Below are 18,835 nucleotides of genomic sequence, written 5' to 3'. Positions count from 1 at the left end.
GTTTTCTTTCAAATACATTAAATATTTTACTCTGATCCTTCCCTGTGTCTGCCAATTACTGGGATTATATGATAATTTGCTCCTCGATTAAGAACGTTTAAAAGGAAACCCAGATCGAGTGGCTCTGTTCTGGCTTGGGTAGGTTTGGGTATTTTTGTTGCTGCTTCTAGTAATGGTTCTTGCTTTCTTTCTCCCTCTGGATCTGCCTTTTGGTACAAACACACCCCCAACCAAGGGAAAGGGTGAGGTGGATTTCTTTCCCTTTAGCACCTAATCTTATGATGAAAAACGCATGTCCCTTTCTCTTAAAACTACAAGATCTTTCCCTTCCAATGACTCCGAAGCCTGGGTGGATACCTCAACTCAGGGCGCAGAACACTTGGGGTCTGAGTGTGCAAGGACCATGCGGACCTGTTCAATCCCAGCCTTTGGGCTCCAGCCCAGCCTTCCCGGGGGAGGAGCCGCATATGCGGCCAGGTCATAAACTCGCCAGGCCGCCGGGCTCCAGATCTGCAGCCCGAGCCAGAGCTCGGGGGCTGTCGGTGGGGACCTTGCAGGAGGGCACCGCCAGCCCGCCCAGCCCAGCCCCTGCGCGCAGCCCGGGCCGGGTAGGACCCCGCGCGCCCCTCGCCATGGCGGCGCCCTCGCGGCTCTTGATCCGCGGGGGTCGCGTGGTCAACGACGACTTCTCGGAGGTGGCCGACGTGCTGGTGGAGGACGGCGTGGTGCGGGCGCTCGGGCACTACCTGCTGCCTCCCGGGGGCGCTCCTGCGGGACTGCGGGTCCTCGACGCCGCCGGCAAGCTCGTCCTGCCCGGAGGCATCGACACACACACGCACATGCAGTTCCCCTTCATGGGCTCGCGGTCTATCGACGATTTCCACCAGGGCACCAAGGTACCCGCCCCGCCGCGCCCCCGCCCCGCGGTACCCACGGAGCCTCGGGCAGCCTCCCCAGCCGTCCCGGGGTCCCCAGGAGGGCCGCCTCGCGCGCCGCGGCGCCGAGGGGCTGGGTGGGCGGGAAGGAGCGCAGCCCCGGCGGGTGTCAGAGGGGACTCAGATTCTCTTCGCTGGGGTCCCTTCCAGGCACCCCTTCTCGGCGGCAGCCCAGCAGCCTTGGCTCAACCAGATGCCCTCGACTCCTCCCTTGGTGGTTAATTTGATGAGTTTAAGGCCATCCCCTTGCCCTAATTTCTCTATACCGCTTACTCCCCAAATCTCTCCGCAACCCCATTTTGATTGGTGTTCTGTGGAAGTCGCAAATCTTCCATACCTTCTTTAGAATCTTTTTTTAAAGTAGGCACTCCCAGCCATTTCTCCCAACCATTTCGACCCATCCTTTATCCCCAACCAAAAGCAAATGAAAAATCCATTCACCTGGTAGTTACAGCCTTGACTCAAAGTGAGCAGTGTAGCAGGTGATGTGTCTGAGTGGGCTAGATGCCCACCGTGTTCACGTTCCCGTCCCCTACCCTCTGCCCCCACTCCCACCCCCAGTAGAAGAAATATAGCCCGGACCAGGGTTTAGAAGAGAAAGTATTCCAGAAATGATCTCGCAACACTCACACACACCAACGCAGCCTCGCAGCAGGCTCTCTTCTCCATCCCACTTGCGCTGGGGACACAACATTCTTGCTGCTGGAGTACCCATAGTTTTACTGATGTTGCAGGAGGACAGTCAGATTACCACTCCCCAGGTGAAGGTAGGCTTGGGTTTCTCTAGATACAAAGGCCTAGAAGTTTGGGTCAATGAAAGGAAACTTAAACCAAACTTTTCCAACCTGTAGGCCGCACGCAGCCCAGGACGGCTTTGAATGTGGCCCAACACAAATTCATAAACTTTCTTAAAACATTATGAGATTTTTTTTTGCAATTTTTTTTCTTAGTTCATCGGCTGTCGTTAGTGTTAGTATATTTCATGTGTGGCCCTAGACAAAGGAAGCCAAAGATTGGACACCCCTGCAACATTTCCCCAAAGCTCCTCAACACAAGATCAAGAGACTAACAGAGCAGCTTTACAGGAACATAGAGTAAAAATTCTACTCTCAGCACTTGGGCTAAAGTAAAGCCCACATCCTCCTTAAGTCCTGTGTTTTGAGCTGCCTTGAGAGAAATGGATCCTTCCAAAGTGAAGATGTATTGATATACTAAAGGCCTTGGCTTTTCACTTGGACCACACCTTGATGTGTGAAACAAGTTGGGCTATTAAGTCCAGTGTATAGTAGGCTTCCTTCCTCCCTCCCTCCCTCTCTCCATCGCTCCCTCCCTTCTTTCTCCCCCACTACCCCTTCCGCCCCTCTCTCTCTTTCTTGTCCTATGTTACTGTGGACAGGCTGACGGTCTTTCAAAGCAGTTTTGGTGATAGCTACTTCATTCATATACTGATTTCTGACAGTTTTGCTCTCCTTACACCTCCCCCTCTCCAAGTTCCCCAATCCCCTATGATTGACTGGAATGATTAACAGAAAAAAAGGAAGGCAGGCAGATTTGACCCAGAGAGAAGGATCTGGGCAGGCCGCTCAAATAGCCATTTGGAAAGCTTCTCCCTGATTACTAATTATCAACCTTTATCGTTATGTCAATAAAGTCTTTTGTAGGACAGATCGTTGCGTGCTTTGAAAATTAGCAAACTTTGTTTTGTTTATTCATTTTTCCCTTTTGCTAAAAAGTAATATGCACTGAATTTGAATGAACTTATTTTTACATTTTAAAGAATTTTTTAGCTATCAAAACAATATGTGATTATAGGAAACAACTGGAAAAATAATAGGAAAATAAAAAGAAGCAAAACATTAATAATACTCTCCCTCTCAGTGACAGCCAATGTTCTGGTGTATTGCCTTTATACTTTTTAATATGCTCTATTTTACATAATTGATATCATATTGTGCATGTTTCTGTGTGTGTACACCTGTATTTAAAATGTCAGAACTTGCAGTTTTCAGTCATAGTGCAAGCCCTTTCTGTTATTACAGACTTATCATTAACAAAGTGCTTTGCTGATGGCAGGGCATCCCATTGAACCCTCCCACCTGCAAGGTGGGGAGCTGCTATTTCTGACCATGAGTTGCCTCCTAGCATCATTCTCCCTCTTACAGCTGAGCAGTAGCTTTCATTCTCTTTCTGCCATCAGGGTTCCAGATGAAGCAGCAAAGAAGAGGAACTGGAATGCTGTGGGGGAGGGGCATTCCCTCTCTCTCAAGATTATCTTTGCGTGCCCTGGGAAGGTCCTGGGAAGTGGTTCTTGGTCTTCTATCTTTTCCTTAGCCATTCTGGGATTCTGTAGTTCAGAGAGATTTACAATTCTTAACTGAGAATGTAGGTCCTTATGGGGTACAGTCTGTTGTCAACATCTCAAAGGATTTATCCACCAGTTGATCCTCTAAGCATTTCTGTACTTAAAGGTTGTGAAAACATTAAACAAAAACATGTTCTTCATGAGCTTAGGATCTTAAACAAAAAATGATATGGTCAGAGATATTAAGGTCAAAGGTTTAGCAAATACCAAATTCCTGTTGAATATTAAACAGTACTTACAATGGGGCTGTGTTGCAATAGTCTACTTCAGAGTCACTTGGTTGGATCCCAAGAGGTAACCACTCCCACCCCTAGAAACAGCTGAGGCTTCATAAAGTGAACCAGATGGGGAAATATAGATAAACATGAACATTACAGTATTGGCCTAAATTCTGAAAGAAAGGCATTATAGAGTTATTTTGTCTTCTTTCCTGGCCTTTGCGATAATCCCCAAAGCAACGTTGGTGGGTGTTTGTTTTGGGGAGCTAGAGACAAAGATAGGCCTTTTGTAAATACTGGTTGTATGATATGTTAAACTTGAAAAACATCTTCTTATTATACCTTTAAGTAACATCTATTTTATCAAGTACATAACAAGCAATGCCCTAAGTTGTGCATTATCTTCCAAAAATCCCAGATGCCATTGTCTACTTTTTTACAATTGAGGAAATTGAAGCTTAAGTTACCTGCCTAAGGTTGTACACCTAGGGCTGTAACTGATCGAGTGGCTCTTCAAATTTAGTACTGCCTGACCCCATCGCTAAAGCTGTTACCTATTAGTGTCTATTCTTTTGAAAAAACATATTATGTTCAGATTTGTCAGGGTGGCAAGTGATAGATGACAGAGCCATATAAGTTGCATTTTAATGTGAGGCATCTTTTCTCGAAAATAGAGCAGAGGCATCTTTAGAAAAGACAGTAACTCTTCACTTTCCTAAAGCTAGAGGCAGTTAAGGTTATCAAAATAAATACACACTGCAGGTATTCAGTTTATAAGGCATTTGTATAATACATGCATTTATAGCCATATCATCTGTAAGGGTACAGAAATGGACCTTAAGTACAGAAAAAACATAAAGTAAAAATGATATATTATGTTTTCAGGAGATGGGCCCCTAAAGGTTAGACCAATAGCTGTTTGCATTCTACATCCAGCAGGCTGATCATTTATAATACCTGACAAATACAAAAGGATATTATTTGTGGTACTCTATTTATCGATCACTAGATTGCAATGGGACTCAATTTTAAAAAAGGAATATACATTAACTAAAGGTTATTTATTTTGTAAATCTAATTCATGTCAGAGATTGGTTTAAAGCCTATAATTGATTAGCTTAATTACAGGTAAAAGCTTTCTGAAGTAACTAATGGAAATAATGTTCTGCTTTAAAGAAATCATATTTCATTTTGTTGGTCTATACCAGATGTACAGTGGTCTTCAGATAATTCAATATCTATGAGGAAGGACAATGGAATTTTTTATTCAATGGGTAGTATGAATTCAATAAATTTGAAAGAATTGTGACTTTACTTTTACTACATTCTGTGATAAGAGAATGAAGTATAAGAGTTTGGCAAGTTTTCAAATATACATAAATTTGTATTCAGAGGTGTATGCAGGTCAGAGTGGGTGGAGTTGCATTGAAAACCCGGTAGTGTCAGTAGCTGGCAGGAGGAACATCTTTTTAAAAATTGGGAAACCATATAACACATTTTTCTTTTTTTCTTTTCTTTTCTCTTTATTGTAAAAGACAAAAAGTTCTCAAAATTATTGAGGAGGGAAATTACACTTCGTTTTGAAACTTTTTGGTAAAATGCCATTGTGGTGATTACTTACAAGGCAGTGTAAGGCATGTGATTAAGCACACCACACATTTACAGTTGTATTTATAGAGCTTCTGCAACTTGTGGAAGAGCTGTGCTTCAAAAACCTTGGTTGCAAATCAAATCCTCTTTTCTGTTGCTTGCCAAAGCTCCCGGCTGGGCTTCAGGAGCTGTGCGGACTGATTTTGTGACCTTGGGCAAGTAATTTCCTCTCTCAGAGTTGTCAGCATTTTCTTATCTGTGAATGAGGCATTGGTTAGACGAGCAATTCAAAAAGAGTTTTTTAAGTTATACAAACAATATATATTTATCATCCAGACCTTAAGAAAACGCTGGCACATTATAGTCACTCAATGTGCATTAGTTAAATGAATCAACTGCTTTTTTAAAAAAGAAAAATACAGATGAGTATAAAGAAAAATAATATTTAAATCACCTATAATTTTAACATTTGGCTCCCTATCCTTCTAGATATTTATTTGTTGGGGGGAGCATATAAACATTTGTTTCCTTCTACCAAATTGGGCAAACTGAAAGGAGTTAGCCTTGTTCATTAAACATTTCCCCCTGTCCTTAAATACCACTGGAGAATGTGATTTTGTGGCCTCATTATCCTCTCTGAGGATAATGATCTCTGAGTCTCGGATCTCTCGCTCCAGCCTCCATATTCCTTAAGCATCAGGCCTCAATTTCTGCCTGTCTCTGGATATCACAACCTGGATATCCCAGAAGCACCTCAAACTCAGCATGTTCCAAACCAAATGTGACCTCTCCTTCAAGTTTCAAACTCAATTTTCTTCCTGTTTCCCAAACTTTGATGGTTCAGCTCTCATCTTCCCCATGATGGACATTTTGGTGATCTCCAGTTTTTTCCACTATATAGCGATGCTGTGACAGACAGCCTTATATGTAAATTATTGTTCATATTCTTGATGATTGCCTCAGAAATGATCCCTTAGAGTAAAATGCCTGGGCCAATGAGTATTAGACACATCTTAAAGGAGTTTAATACACTCATTCAGACTGCTCTTCAGTTTACGTGCCCATTATCATTCCCATTTCACTGCATTCTTGTCGATGGTGGATAATGACATCATTTTATTTTATTTTATTTTATTTTATTGAGACAGGGTCTCACTCTCTCACCTGGGCTGGAATGCAGTGGTGCAATCCAGCTCACTGAAGCCTCATCCTCCTGGGCTCAAGCAATCCTCCCGTCTCGACCTCCCGAGTAACTGGGACTGCAGGTGCACGCCACCATGCCCAGCTAATTTTTGTATTTTTTTTTTTTGTAGAGACAGGGTCTCACTATGTTGCCCAGGCTGATCTCAAACTCCTGAACTCAAGTGATCTACTCACCTCAGCCTCCCAAAGTGCTGGGATTGCAGGTGTGAGCCACTGCACCTGGCCTGGATAATGACTTTTAAAAAAATCTATGTCAATTTCAGAGGAAAAACATAGCACTTCTTACTGTCTTTAAAAGATCATCTCTTTAATAACTGGTGAGGCTGAGCTTTGAACATTCATGTTGTATTAGTAGTTTAGATGCTCCAGCTTCAAGGGTTTGTAATTCTGTGGTTTCCTTGAATGGCTGTTTAATGATTACAAACTTAACCTTCAGACTAATCAGAGGAAGCACAAAAAAATCTCAAAGATTAACTGAAACCACTTGATGCTAACTAAAGCTTTGGTTCTGTTAAGGGTGTTGTGTCTTAAGAATCCTTTCACTGACTTAGATTCCAAGACTTCCCTTATTTCAGCTTTGATATTCCATAGTTCATGCTTTTCACCTCCACCCCTTGTTTTCTCTCTCACATGTCTGGCCTGGGTGTTTTCAATGTCTGTATTAGTCTGTTCTCACACTGCTATAAAGAAGTATTTGAGACTGGGCAATTTATAAAGAAAAGAGGTCCAATTGACTCACAGTTTCACAGGCTGTACAGGAGGCCTGACTGGGGAGGCCTCGGGAAACTTACAATCATGTTGGAAGGTGAAGGGGAAGCAAGCACATATTCACATGGTGGCAGGAGAGAGAGCAAAGGGGGAAGTGCTGCACCCTTATAAACAACCAGATCTCATGAGAACTCACTCATGAGATCGACAAGGGGGAAATATGCCCCCATGATTCAATCACCTCCCACGTGGTCACTCCCCCGACATTGGGGATTACAATTCAACTTGAGATTTGGGTGGGGACACAGAGCCAAACCATACCAATGTCTGAGACAGGTAGTCTAGAAATCTAGGTTTCCGTGATGCTTCTCTCAGGGAGGAAAATCTTTTCCTTTACCCTCTTATGTTTAGTAATTGGGGGCCTGCAAATTAAACTGACAAAAGAGAGATTCACAAAAGAAAAGACAAATTTAAAAAATTCACATACATATGTAGGAATTCACAGAAAAATGTGACTCAAGGAGGGGGCTAGATTTGGGGGGTTATACACCATCTTAACAGAACAAGGGAAGGCGGAGCAGGCACTTACAAAACAACAAACAATTTCTTAATAGGGGATGGTCATGGGGAGAACAGACACATAGGAAAACAAATGACTTTTAGAAAAGATAAATGGGCCCTTAGAAGGAGATATGGGACATATGATAGTTTTGTGTCAATGTCTATTTAGGTATGGTGCCAACTTCCAAGTCTCTAGTGATAAGTCAATCTTCCCTGGTTGTGAAACCCCTAGAGAGGGGATTTATGGTAATTGAGGTCTTTGGGGAGGCTTTGCTTTATAGCAGATTTGGGACTTAAGGAAAAAAAAAAAACACCTATTCTCAAATATCTGGAGCTCAAAATAATCTTTATGCTACAGTGGTATATTCTAGAGTCTCAACTGCCATCTAATATGGAATAATCCCAAACTAAGGATTTTTCACGCTGGCTGTTAGGTTCCATTAATTCAGTCAACAAGTATTTCTTGGAAACCCACTAAGTGCCAGGCATTGTGGCTTGTGCAGAGGTTATAGAGATGAAAACCATGGTATTTGTTCTCAGTGGTAAACAGACTAGAGGCATATGGGTCTCTAATCTGTCTGGACTTTGATAATGAATTTTATATAGTAAGTTTGGGATTTATAGACTTTGCTTTGATGATTGTGACAATTTTTTAGTAAACATGTGAGGTCAGTGACATCTGGCATTTTCCCTGTTGCTGAGTCATCAATCACAGTGGCCTGCATCACCTGGCTGTGTTTCTGAGCTGCTTACTTGGCTGACAAGTGAGCCTGGGCAACTGGCCACCATCTACACCTCAACACTGCTTTGTGCTTTCTTCTCACACGTCAAGTAACAAGTTGAGAAAGGACACTTCAATTTTTTCTGTTATGTTTCATTGCATCTAACAGGGAAACTGCATTATATAGTGATAGTCATGGATGAGTTCCTGAGCCTGAGGATCTGTTTTTCACACATAAGAGGAAAGACCTTAAAATTCACCTGAAAGTAAAACAAAATGTAATCATTTTTAGAAGTCAAGAAAATATTTGAGGCATAGATACAGAAATAAACTAAAATTGTGTTTGTTAAAAGTCTTAGTTAACACTGCTTTGGTAATGAACTTTGGAAAAACTGAGCATTCAGCCTTCAGATGTGGTCTGCATTGACATTCCATATTAACATGTTCATAGAAGGAGCTAGGAAACTACAGGGCCAGGACCAGCAATATTTTTGGGAAATGACATTTCACACTAACACGCAACTTACACAGCTTTCCCAGTTTGCAACTGGAAAAGTGAACCATCGTAATTATTCCATCTCGTAACTTTTAGGGAAATTCACTGGTCCTTCTCTTCCTTTCCCCTTCAAACATTTAGAGAATATCCATGTGCCAGGTACTGTAATGGGCACAGAATATACAGAGATGAACCAACATTGATTAAATCAGAATCTCTGGGGAATGGGGTAAATGCTTTCTATATGATTCCGGCATGATCCAGGGCTAAGAATTGCTTGGACTCAGCACACGAATGGGTAGAGGAGGGAAGAACATGAATGATGTCTCTCTCTGAAATGGGAAAGTGCTCAGGTCCCCTAAGAGAGGCAGGGACAGTGTCAGTGGAGTGGAGTGAATGAGTTGAGAGGGAACAGCTCAATAGAGAGCTTTGGAGAAAGCCAAAGTTCAGGTCATGCAGGACCTTATGGGTTGCGCAACAATTGTTTTTTCTCCATCTTAAGAGCAAAGAGAAGTCAATAAAAGATTGCAAGTGGCAGATATGGCTGGGCAGACATATAGTAGGTATACCTACTACCTTGGAGTTGTGTTCACATTGTTGCTCTGAGGATTTTCTGGGGACTGAACCCCGGTTGCTCACAGTGGTAACCTACTCATTAGCACACCCTCTTTATGGCCCTCTTCCTTTCTGTTTTCCCTCCCTTCTCATTTCTTCACTGTGCTAGTCCAGTGGGAAGATGAAGGTGGCACCAGGCAGTAGAGGTGAACACGCAGGAGTGGAGAGGCTCCTGGAGTTCATAGAAGACAGCCTCCTGGGTCTTGTTGATGGATTGGATTGGGGATACAGGGAAGAAGAGAAGTAGGTGTCAAGGGCAACTCTTAAGTTTCTGGTGGGATGGATGATAGTGTGATTAATATTCCAAACTTAGGGAGGCAAGAAGCCAAGCGTGGACAGGAATGTGCAAGGCATCTTTACAAAACTGAGTGTGCTTCTGGATTTGGGACAGATGCTGGGATCGTGAAACTTGTTTTTGTAGGTTTCAATGATTGTGAGAGAGCTAGAAATTCAGCCACGAACTTTTCTCCCTAAGGCTCAAACGTACTGTTGGGTTTCTTTTTGTTTTACTTGGGTGGTGCAGGTTTTGTGATGGATTTTAGTGAAACAAAGTCACTTGTTTTAGGATAAGCTTAGAAATAAGAATTTGGTGGCACCACAAAAGGGGAGAAAATGCATTTGGATACAGTAGTGTACCTTGAATCACAGTTTCAATTTCTGCAGTTACCTGAGGTCAACTGTAGTCCAAAAATCTTAAGTGGAAAATTCCAGAAATAAACAATAATAAGTTTTAAATTGTACACTGTCCTGAGCAGTGTGATGAAATCTCAAGACATCCTGCTCCATCCTGCCTGGGACTGGGACGTGAGTCCTCCCTATGTCCAGCGCATTCATGCTATAGACGCTCCCTGCCTGTCAATCACTTAGTAGTTGGCTCGGTTATCAGGTCAACTGTCACAATATTGCAGTGCTTGTGGCCACCCACAAGTCACCCTTATTTTACTTCATAATGGCCCCAAAGTGCAAGAGTGATGCTGGCTAATTGTTCTATTTTTTATTAGTTATTGCTGTTAATCTCTTACTGTGCCCAGTAATAAATTAAACTTTATCACAGGTATGTACATATAGGAAAAAACAGCATATGTAGGGTTCAATACTATCCTCAGTTTCAGGCATCCACTGGAGGTCTTGGAATGTACCCCTCTTGGGTAAGGGATGACTCCTGTACTTTCAGTAATGATTTACAATGGAATATTCTTAAACAAAATCTTGTGTAACATTATGACCTACTGTTAGAGTTTATCTCAATTTCTGTTCCACTGCATTTCTTCTGAAAGCAGCATGGGCTCCCTTGCCCCCCAGAAGAGTTTTTTAGATAAACTGGAAGGTTTACAAGGAAGAACAGTGAAAGTAATTAGGAGCTGAAATAATTGATTTGTGAGCCAAGGTTAGAAAAGCTAAATCCATTTTGTTTGGCTAACTGAAAAATAAAAATGGAAATAAGTCAATCAGGAATAAAAGCAAAGGAAATAACTAGGCTTCATGTAGCTATTTGAGAGAAATTGGCCCCAGCCATCCTTTCCCATTCAATACAGCTTCTCCAAACTCATTCCCAGTCGGGGTTGAGGAGAGGGAGATAAGAATGGGGATAAGAAACAGAACAAGAAGAAGCAAAAGATAAGTGGCTGTTCCTCTCCTGTCTCTTTCCTGCTCCTAGTTAATTAGGAAGGTGGAGCATTTGTGATCAACCCTCATTTAAGAGCTTTCAAATTGTAGCCCCGAGAATTTTCATTTGCTTTAGTTTTAGAAGAGTGGCCCTTTGACTATCATATCTTCAGTCTGGTAAGAAGACCATCAACAGCTCTGTCTATTTAATTTATACACCATATATGGTCATGTGTCACTTAATAGCAGGAATACATTCTGAGAAATGTGTCATCAGGCAAATTTGTGGTTGTGAGGCCATCATAGAGTGTACTTACACAAACCTAGATGGTATAGCCTACTACATGCCTAGGCTATATGCTATGACCTGTGGCTCCTCGGCTACAAACCTGTTCAGTAGTTACTCTACTGACTACCATAGGCAATCACAATAATAACTGTGTATCTAAACACTGCTAAACATAGAAAAGGTACAGTACAAATATGGTACTGTGATCTTATGGGGCCGCCGTCATACATGTGGTGCTGTCATTGATCGAAACACCATTATGGTACATGACTATACATATATATGCCTTGTGTCATATATTTATATGTAAAATGTTTATTTTTCATATAAAAATTATGATTTTAATAGAAAGTTTAGCAAATATTGAAAATAAAATATAAGTGGGGAAAATTAAAATGACCTGGAATTATACCACCTAGAACCAGCCACTGTAAACATTTTGTCTTGGCTCAGTGTGGTTTTGTGTTCGTGCTGAGTGTTGGTATGTTCCGAAGCATGTTATTGTGGCTCATGTTGTCATGTCTGGCTTCTCGCTCCCTGGCCATTTCGGCCAATCTCGGGACCTCTATGGCATCCTCTACTAGGTCACTCCTAAATTTTCTCCTAGTCTTGTATGCTGTTTGGAAACAGGTCTGTATGTCTTCCTGTCTGCAAATGCCACCAGGTGGACACATGCCCAAGCACCTCACTCTCAGGATGTTCCCCACTTCATTCACATCTCTCCTAAGTGCAGGTCATGCTCCTCCTCTGTCCACTCGCCTGCCATCTTCTCACTCATCCTAGTCAAATCGGCTCACCTGATTCCCTTCGCAACTAAAAACAATCATTGCCCTGTTTTCCTCCTCTGGGACCACCACTTTATATGGTCCCCAGTCACCTTAATTCTGCCCTTTATCACTTTCTGCTGAGCTGCTACCTCTTCTCCCCGGATCTTCTTCCTCAGAGCTCTCCTTCATGCAGTTCACGTTTCCCGGAGGCTCAGGCTTTAGGGCCTGATGACTCAGATTCCAACCCTGCCGTTGTTCCTTGCTGGCTGTGAGACTTTGGCCAAGTTATTGATGGTTCTGTATTAAGGTTTTTTTTTCTTTATTTTACTTTAAGTTCTGGGATACATGTGCAGAATGTGCAGGTTTGTTACATAGGTATACATGTGCCATGGTGGTTTCTTGCACCCATCAGCCCATCATCTAGGTTTTCTGTATTCAGTATTCACCACCCTAAAATGGAGTTAACCATAGTACCTACTGTAGAGCTCTTGAGATGGTTAAAATATGCAAAACATTGGAATAGTTCCTGGAGTATCATGGTGCACAAAAACAGCATCACAGCACTTGCTGTGAGTCAGATATTATTATACTTAATTGGAAACTTCCACGTGTATGTCCTAATCCTGATTGAAATCCAAGCCTTCTCTGATCTCTGAGTTGGTCTTTCTCTCATCTGAATTCCCAGTCATCTTTTCTCTGTACCTCTTCTAGGGAGCTTAGCAAATTTTACCTCCTTTTAGCAATTTTTATACTACTGTTTATTATAAAAGTAGATTTGCTACCTGTTATTACAATCTAACTATTTCATGTTTATTTATTCATATTTCTGCTTCTCCTGTAAACACCCTGAGGGCAGAATCATTGCCTAATTATTTGTGTGATCTCCCACTTCCTTCACTACATATAATGGCTTGGATATGGTAGACCTTTTCTGGTTTTATGGAGATAGAATCCACCTACAATACAATTCGGCCATTTAAAGTGTATAGGACAATGGCTTTTAGTATGTTCACAGAATTGTGCAAGCATCACCACAATCAATTGTAGAATACTTTTTGGTTTGTTTGTTTGTTTGTTTGTTTTGAGGTGGAGTTTCGCTCTTGTCATCCAGGCTGGAGTGCAATGGCATGATCTTGGCTCACTGCAACCTCTGTCTCCCGGGTTCAAGCAATTCTCCTGCCTCAGCCTCCCTAGTAGCTGGGATTATAGGCACCTGCCACCACGCCCAGCTAATTTTTGTATTTTTAGTAGAGATGGGGTTTCACCATGTTGGCCAGGCTTGTCTCGAACTCCTGACCTCAGGTGATCCACCTGCCTCAGCCTCCCAAAGCACTGGGATTACAGGCGTGAGCCACCATGCCCAGCCAGAACACTTTTGATATCCCCAAAAGAAACACCGTACCCTTTAGCTATCACCTTGGATTCTCCTCATCCCACCCAGCCCCAGACAACCACTATTCCACTTGCTCTATGGATTTGCCTCTTCTGGACATTTCATATACATAGAATCACACAATATATAATCTTTGTGACTAGCTTCTCTCACTTAGCATCATATTTTCAAACTTCCCCCATGTCATAGCGTATGTCAGTACTTCATTTCCTTTTATGGTAAAATACTACCCCATTGTATGAATCTATTAGATTTTATTTATCCATTCATGAGTCAATGGACATCTGTATTGTTTCTACTTTTTGGCTACCATGGATCATGCTGCTGTGAATATTTGTGTGCAAGTTTTTACAAGAACATGTTTTCATTTCTCTTGGCTATAGGCCTAGGAGTGGAATTGCTTGGTCCTCTAGTAACTCTATCTTTAACTGTGAGAGGAACTCCAAATTGTTTTCCAAAGTGGCTGTACCATTTTCCATTCCCACCAGCTGTGTATCTAGTTTCTCCACATCCTGCGTGTGGTAAATTTTAATAGGGAAAGAATAGAAAGAATAGTTCTTTAAGCTTGATTTTCTAGTTCAGTAGATGCTAAAAGAGGACTTTCTTCTAACGCTTTAATTAACAGCAGATTCTATTAGAAAAATGTCCTTCATCCTCAAGGGATGCCTTGTCATACTGGGAAGACACTTTAAGAAGAAAGAAGGTAAGAAGATTAATCTGTATTCAAATAAAAACACAAAGCCCAAGCAATTTTTTTTCCTAGTATTTTCATTACATCAATAGGGATTTCTTAAGAAATGCAAATATGTATTGTTTTGCCACAAATAAGGCAGCGTTATTTAAAGGTGGAGACAATGTACAGGATCCTGTACAAAAAGTGAAATTTTTGAGAGCAAAAAGAATTGGTGTGAGGCCAAGTAACTTAAGGAAAAATAAAAATCTATTGAAGTAAGCAAGAAAAGTGGGGGTAGAATAGAGCTGGCGTATCAGGTAGGACATGAGGGCATCCAGTGTATCTGGAGGCCATTGGGGGAGGATGGTGGGGGCCGGAAAGAGAGGCTGAGGCACTGCCCCCTCCTGTGTTGTAACAGGACCACATTTCTGGTGATGAGATAACACGATATAGGGAAGATGGAAAAATTCCTAATCCTGAAATAGTAGTGCTCAACTCATAAAGCACTTACCATGAATCAAACTCTGTACTAAGCACTTTATTTTTATTTATTTGTTTATTTTTGAGACAAGGTCTCTCTCTGTTGCCCGGGCTGGCATGCAGTGGCGCCATCATAGCTCACTGCAGCCTCAAACTCCCGGGCTCAAGTGGTCCTTCCATCTCAGTCTACCAAGTAGGTAGGACGGCAGGCGCGTGCCACCATGCCTGGCTAATTTTACATTTTTGTAGAGATGGGGTTTTTACCATGTTGCCCAGGCTAGTCTTGAACTCCTGCGCTCAAGCTCTCCTCCCGTCTCAGCCTCCTAGAGTGCTGAGATTACAGGCATGAGCCAAGGCACCTGGACCTAAGCACTCTGTATACATTACTTCAGTTTAATCCTCCTATCAAGCCTATGGTTTAGGTACAATTGTCCTCACTTTGCAGATGGCGAATTAAAGGCATACAGAGGTTAAGAAATTGCTGAGATTACCACAGCGAATAGTGTTGATGCTGAGCTGTGTACCCTGGTGCCCGTGAGCCTCCCAGGTCCATGGTCTAAGCCACTGTGCTAGCATCCCTCCTGTCTCTGTTTTCTTCACCTACATTGTTTGAACACAACAATTAAAAACAATTAACCATCTTGTGATTTTAGTTTAAATGAAATTAATTTAAATAATTAGTCAAAGGCATGTGATTTAGTAACAGTTTTTAAATGAGTAGTGATGTAATGTAATGCAATGTGCTAAGGGGTATATTGCAAGTTGAGGCAGAATGCAGGGATTTATAGATCATATTATGAAGATTCCAGTTTGTGCAGAGGCAGGGAGAAGCACTCAGTTTCATCTTGGGAGTCAAGTGGTCACATTTGTGCTTTGGAAACATCTCTCTTGTTGCAATGAGGGGTTTGTATTGGAGGGAGTGGGAGATGAAGATCAATCAGGACTCTGTTACAATAGTCAAGATGAGGAATGAGAAGGATCTGAACTAACACCAGGGTGGTAGCAGTGGACAGAAGCACAGGTACAAATCTAAGAAAGATAAAGCGGTCACCATTTGGTTTCTGGGAATGGAGGCAAGACCGAACCATGTAAGTCTCCCAGGATTCTGAGAGGACCACAGGGCAGTTAGAGATACAGTTCATCAGGATGGATTCTAATAAAATGGAATCTTATAATAATGAATATCACTTCTCAAGAACAAAAATATGCGCATTTTTTCCACTTTTCCATTTTGATTTATCTTTACAACCCTCACTCAGTTTTCTTTGATTCAAAGCCATTTTCTTCTTATCAGATATGACATTCTTTTTGCAGAAGCAATTCCAGCAGGTTTAATACTTTAAACTGAATTTATGAAAAGTCTATTCATGCCCTTCTGGGTCATTTAAGCAGGCAGCATCTTTTTGCAATTTCCTGGACCCATCGAGTTTGCCCAAGTGCTTACAAATGCACATTGTTCAAGATGATAAACGACTTAACTAGGAAATCGATAGCTAATTTGTTGAAAACCTCTTATGATTCCAGGCTGCTCTCGCAGGAGGCACCACCATGATTATTGATTTCGCCATTCCTCAGAAAGGTGGCTCCCTCATTGAGGCCTTCGAGACCTGGCGAAGCTGGGCTGATCCCAAAGTTTGCTGCGACTACAGCCTTCATGTGGCAGTGACGTGGTGGAGTGACCAGGTAAAGCACCTGGATTTCAATGTGTTCCCCTTGTCCTCTTGTCCTCACTCTGCACAAGAGCAAGAAACTGGTGACGTTGATTGCTTCCTAGATAACTGGAGGACGGAACTGGCAGGAAGACTTTTCATCGCATATTCTTTTGTATCTTTTGAATTTTTAATTCTGTGAAGTATTACCAATTTTAAAAACTAAATTTAAAAAATCATATGAAGACAACAGGATAAATCTTTTATGCTCATACATAACAGCTTCTCTTAATATTTAATCGGTGAATCATCAATGCTTTAAGTGTAATGTTTAATATACTGATTTCTCTTTTTCTTAAATTCAATATCCCTAGAATCTTTTAAACAGTATTTTCCTACAGGTTAGAACTTCAATAAAAAATGTTTAATTTCTCAAAAAAAAATCAAGGGAATTCTAAATTTAGAATTCTCTAGAACTAGAAGCCTGCCTTCCCACTCATGAGCCTTCTTTAGAGATGAAGGGACAGGCCTGGACTGTTTCCAGAGTCTTCTCCAAGCTGTATCTTGACCGAGTGATCTTCCTACTCTGCTAATGTTACCACCTGGTCAGAATATTTCATAATAGAGCTTAAAGCAACCTTCCATGTCCACTAATTGCCCAGGCCATGGCAGAAATAACATGATTTAGATAGAAAAGACAGTTTGAGAGATGTTAAAATATGTTGATTTCCTCCCACATAAATTTGTGTGTGAATTTTGGAAGAAACTTTTACTTGGAATTTAAATTGCAACATGTTTTCCACATTGCACTTAATTCAGCAATCTTTTTACCGGGAAGAGTTCACCATTAGGATATTATTTGAGTAACTTATAATCTCACATCCCCCACAAACTCGGGCTTTAGACAGCAAGTTAATCTAAAACAAATAATCAATCTTTAACAGGTAGTTCAGCAAACATAATAGCAAGGTTTATAGTCCACAGCTAAAGTTAGTTTTTCTCCAAAAATGCCATTTTTAGTGATGCATCTGAACTCTTATGCTTTTAGGATCGTCCCTCCTTTTCTTCCCTTCCCTCCCCTCCCTTCTCTTCTTCTTTTCCCTCCCTCCCTCCCTCCTTCCCTGCCTCCGTTCCTTCTTTCTTTTCTTCTCTTCCCTCCCTCCTTTCCTTCCCTCTCTTTGTTTTCCTATTCTCCTATTTTATAAGATGGAGCAAAGGTGATGGTGTTTGTCCTTATCAGTGCTTCTCACACTTTAGTATGCAAAGAGTTACCTAGTAAACCTTGCTAAAATGCAGATTGCAGATTCTGTTCAGGGGGGTTATCCGTTTGCTAGGGCTGCTGTAACCCTAAAAAACAGAATGTATGACAAACAGAATGACTTAAACAACGGACATTTACTGCCTCACAGTTGTGGAGGCCAGAAGTCTGAGATTTAGGTGTCAGCAGGGTTGGTTCCTTCTGAGGGCTCTGAGGGAGAACCTGTTCCGTTCCTCTCTCCTAACTTCTGGTAGTTTGCTGACAACCTTTGGCATTCGTTGTCTTGTAAAGCATCACCCCAATCTCTGCCTTCATCTTCATATGATGTTCTCCCCGTGGCAGGTCTGCATCCCAGTTTCCACTTGATATAAGGGCACCAGTTACACTGGATAAAGCGCACAGGCTCATGTCTTCATCTTAACTAATTACATCTACAACGACTCTATTTCCAAACAAGGAGTTAGGACTTCAACATATGAATTTTGGGCTCACACAAGTCAACCCATAGCAGTAGGTTAGGGGCAGGTGGGACCTGAGATTCTGCATTTGTAGGAAGCAACCAGGTGACGCTGCTGCTGCTGGTTCAGGTGCCACACTTTTGGAGGAGGAAGGCTGAAGCTAATATGCTTGCAAGTTGTATAATGAGATTCTTCCATGGGTGTGGATGGCAGGGATGATTAATGAGGGCTCTTCTACTCAGCGAGCAAAAGATACTTCATGTAAGCAATGCAGATCATAATCCTCTTTGGAAGCCCATTATGTGAATATGCTAACAATGTTTCAAGCATTTTTTGTTGTCTGACTATAAAACTAATGTACTCATTGTAAAAAATTAGAAACTGTTAGGGGAAAAAAATGAGGTGCACTGTCCCATGTTCTGTCCCTTGCTGTTGTCACTTAACCTAACTTGGAGCACATTCCATCACTTGTCCACTCTCAATATTTTGGTGCTTTTTTCTAGATTAATTAAGTAGTAATTAATTTATTCAATAAATAGTTATTGAGTGGGCACTATGCACCAGGCACTGTTCTAGGATACAGCAGTGGACAAGCCTTCCCAGGCCACTTCTCTCATGGGGCTGAAATCCTAGTGGGGCAGACAGGTGATCAGCAAGTAAGGACTGCTATGCCGGGTGATCAGCACCATCAAGAAGAGGGAGGGACATTTCCAAGGGAATAAACAGTGGTAGCAATGAGTAAATTCACGTGTAATATTATCATTCTTAAACTTTGCTGACTCAATAGAATTACACTGCTTTATTTTGCACTTTTTAGTTAGTAGGAAGTTTATTTCTTGCATGTGTTATTAGTC

At 41.7% G+C, this 18,835-nt stretch overlaps 1 protein-coding gene across 2 annotated transcripts in view; it reads left to right on the top strand.

The window, feature by feature from the left end:
- Positions 1-462: 462 nt before the first annotated feature.
- Positions 463-18,835, top strand: part of DPYS (dihydropyrimidinase) — an 87,705-nt gene continuing 69,332 nt past the window's right edge. For both annotated transcript variants that reach the window (XM_002819342.5, XM_054518753.2), the window contains exons 1-2: positions 463-896; positions 16,141-16,299. In XM_002819342.5, the coding sequence (XP_002819388.5) occupies positions 468-896; positions 16,141-16,299 (588 nt within the window). In that variant the 5' untranslated portion in view covers positions 463-467. The remainder of the gene's footprint in view (positions 897-16,140; positions 16,300-18,835) is intronic.

This window comes from Pongo abelii, chromosome 7 (assembly GCF_028885655.2).
Source record: "Pongo abelii isolate AG06213 chromosome 7, NHGRI_mPonAbe1-v2.0_pri, whole genome shotgun sequence".
Classification (NCBI taxonomy): domain Eukaryota; kingdom Metazoa; phylum Chordata; class Mammalia; order Primates; family Hominidae; genus Pongo; species Pongo abelii.
The sequence above is the reverse complement of the archived record's forward strand: the minus strand, read 5'-3'. Positions and strand labels throughout refer to the sequence as shown.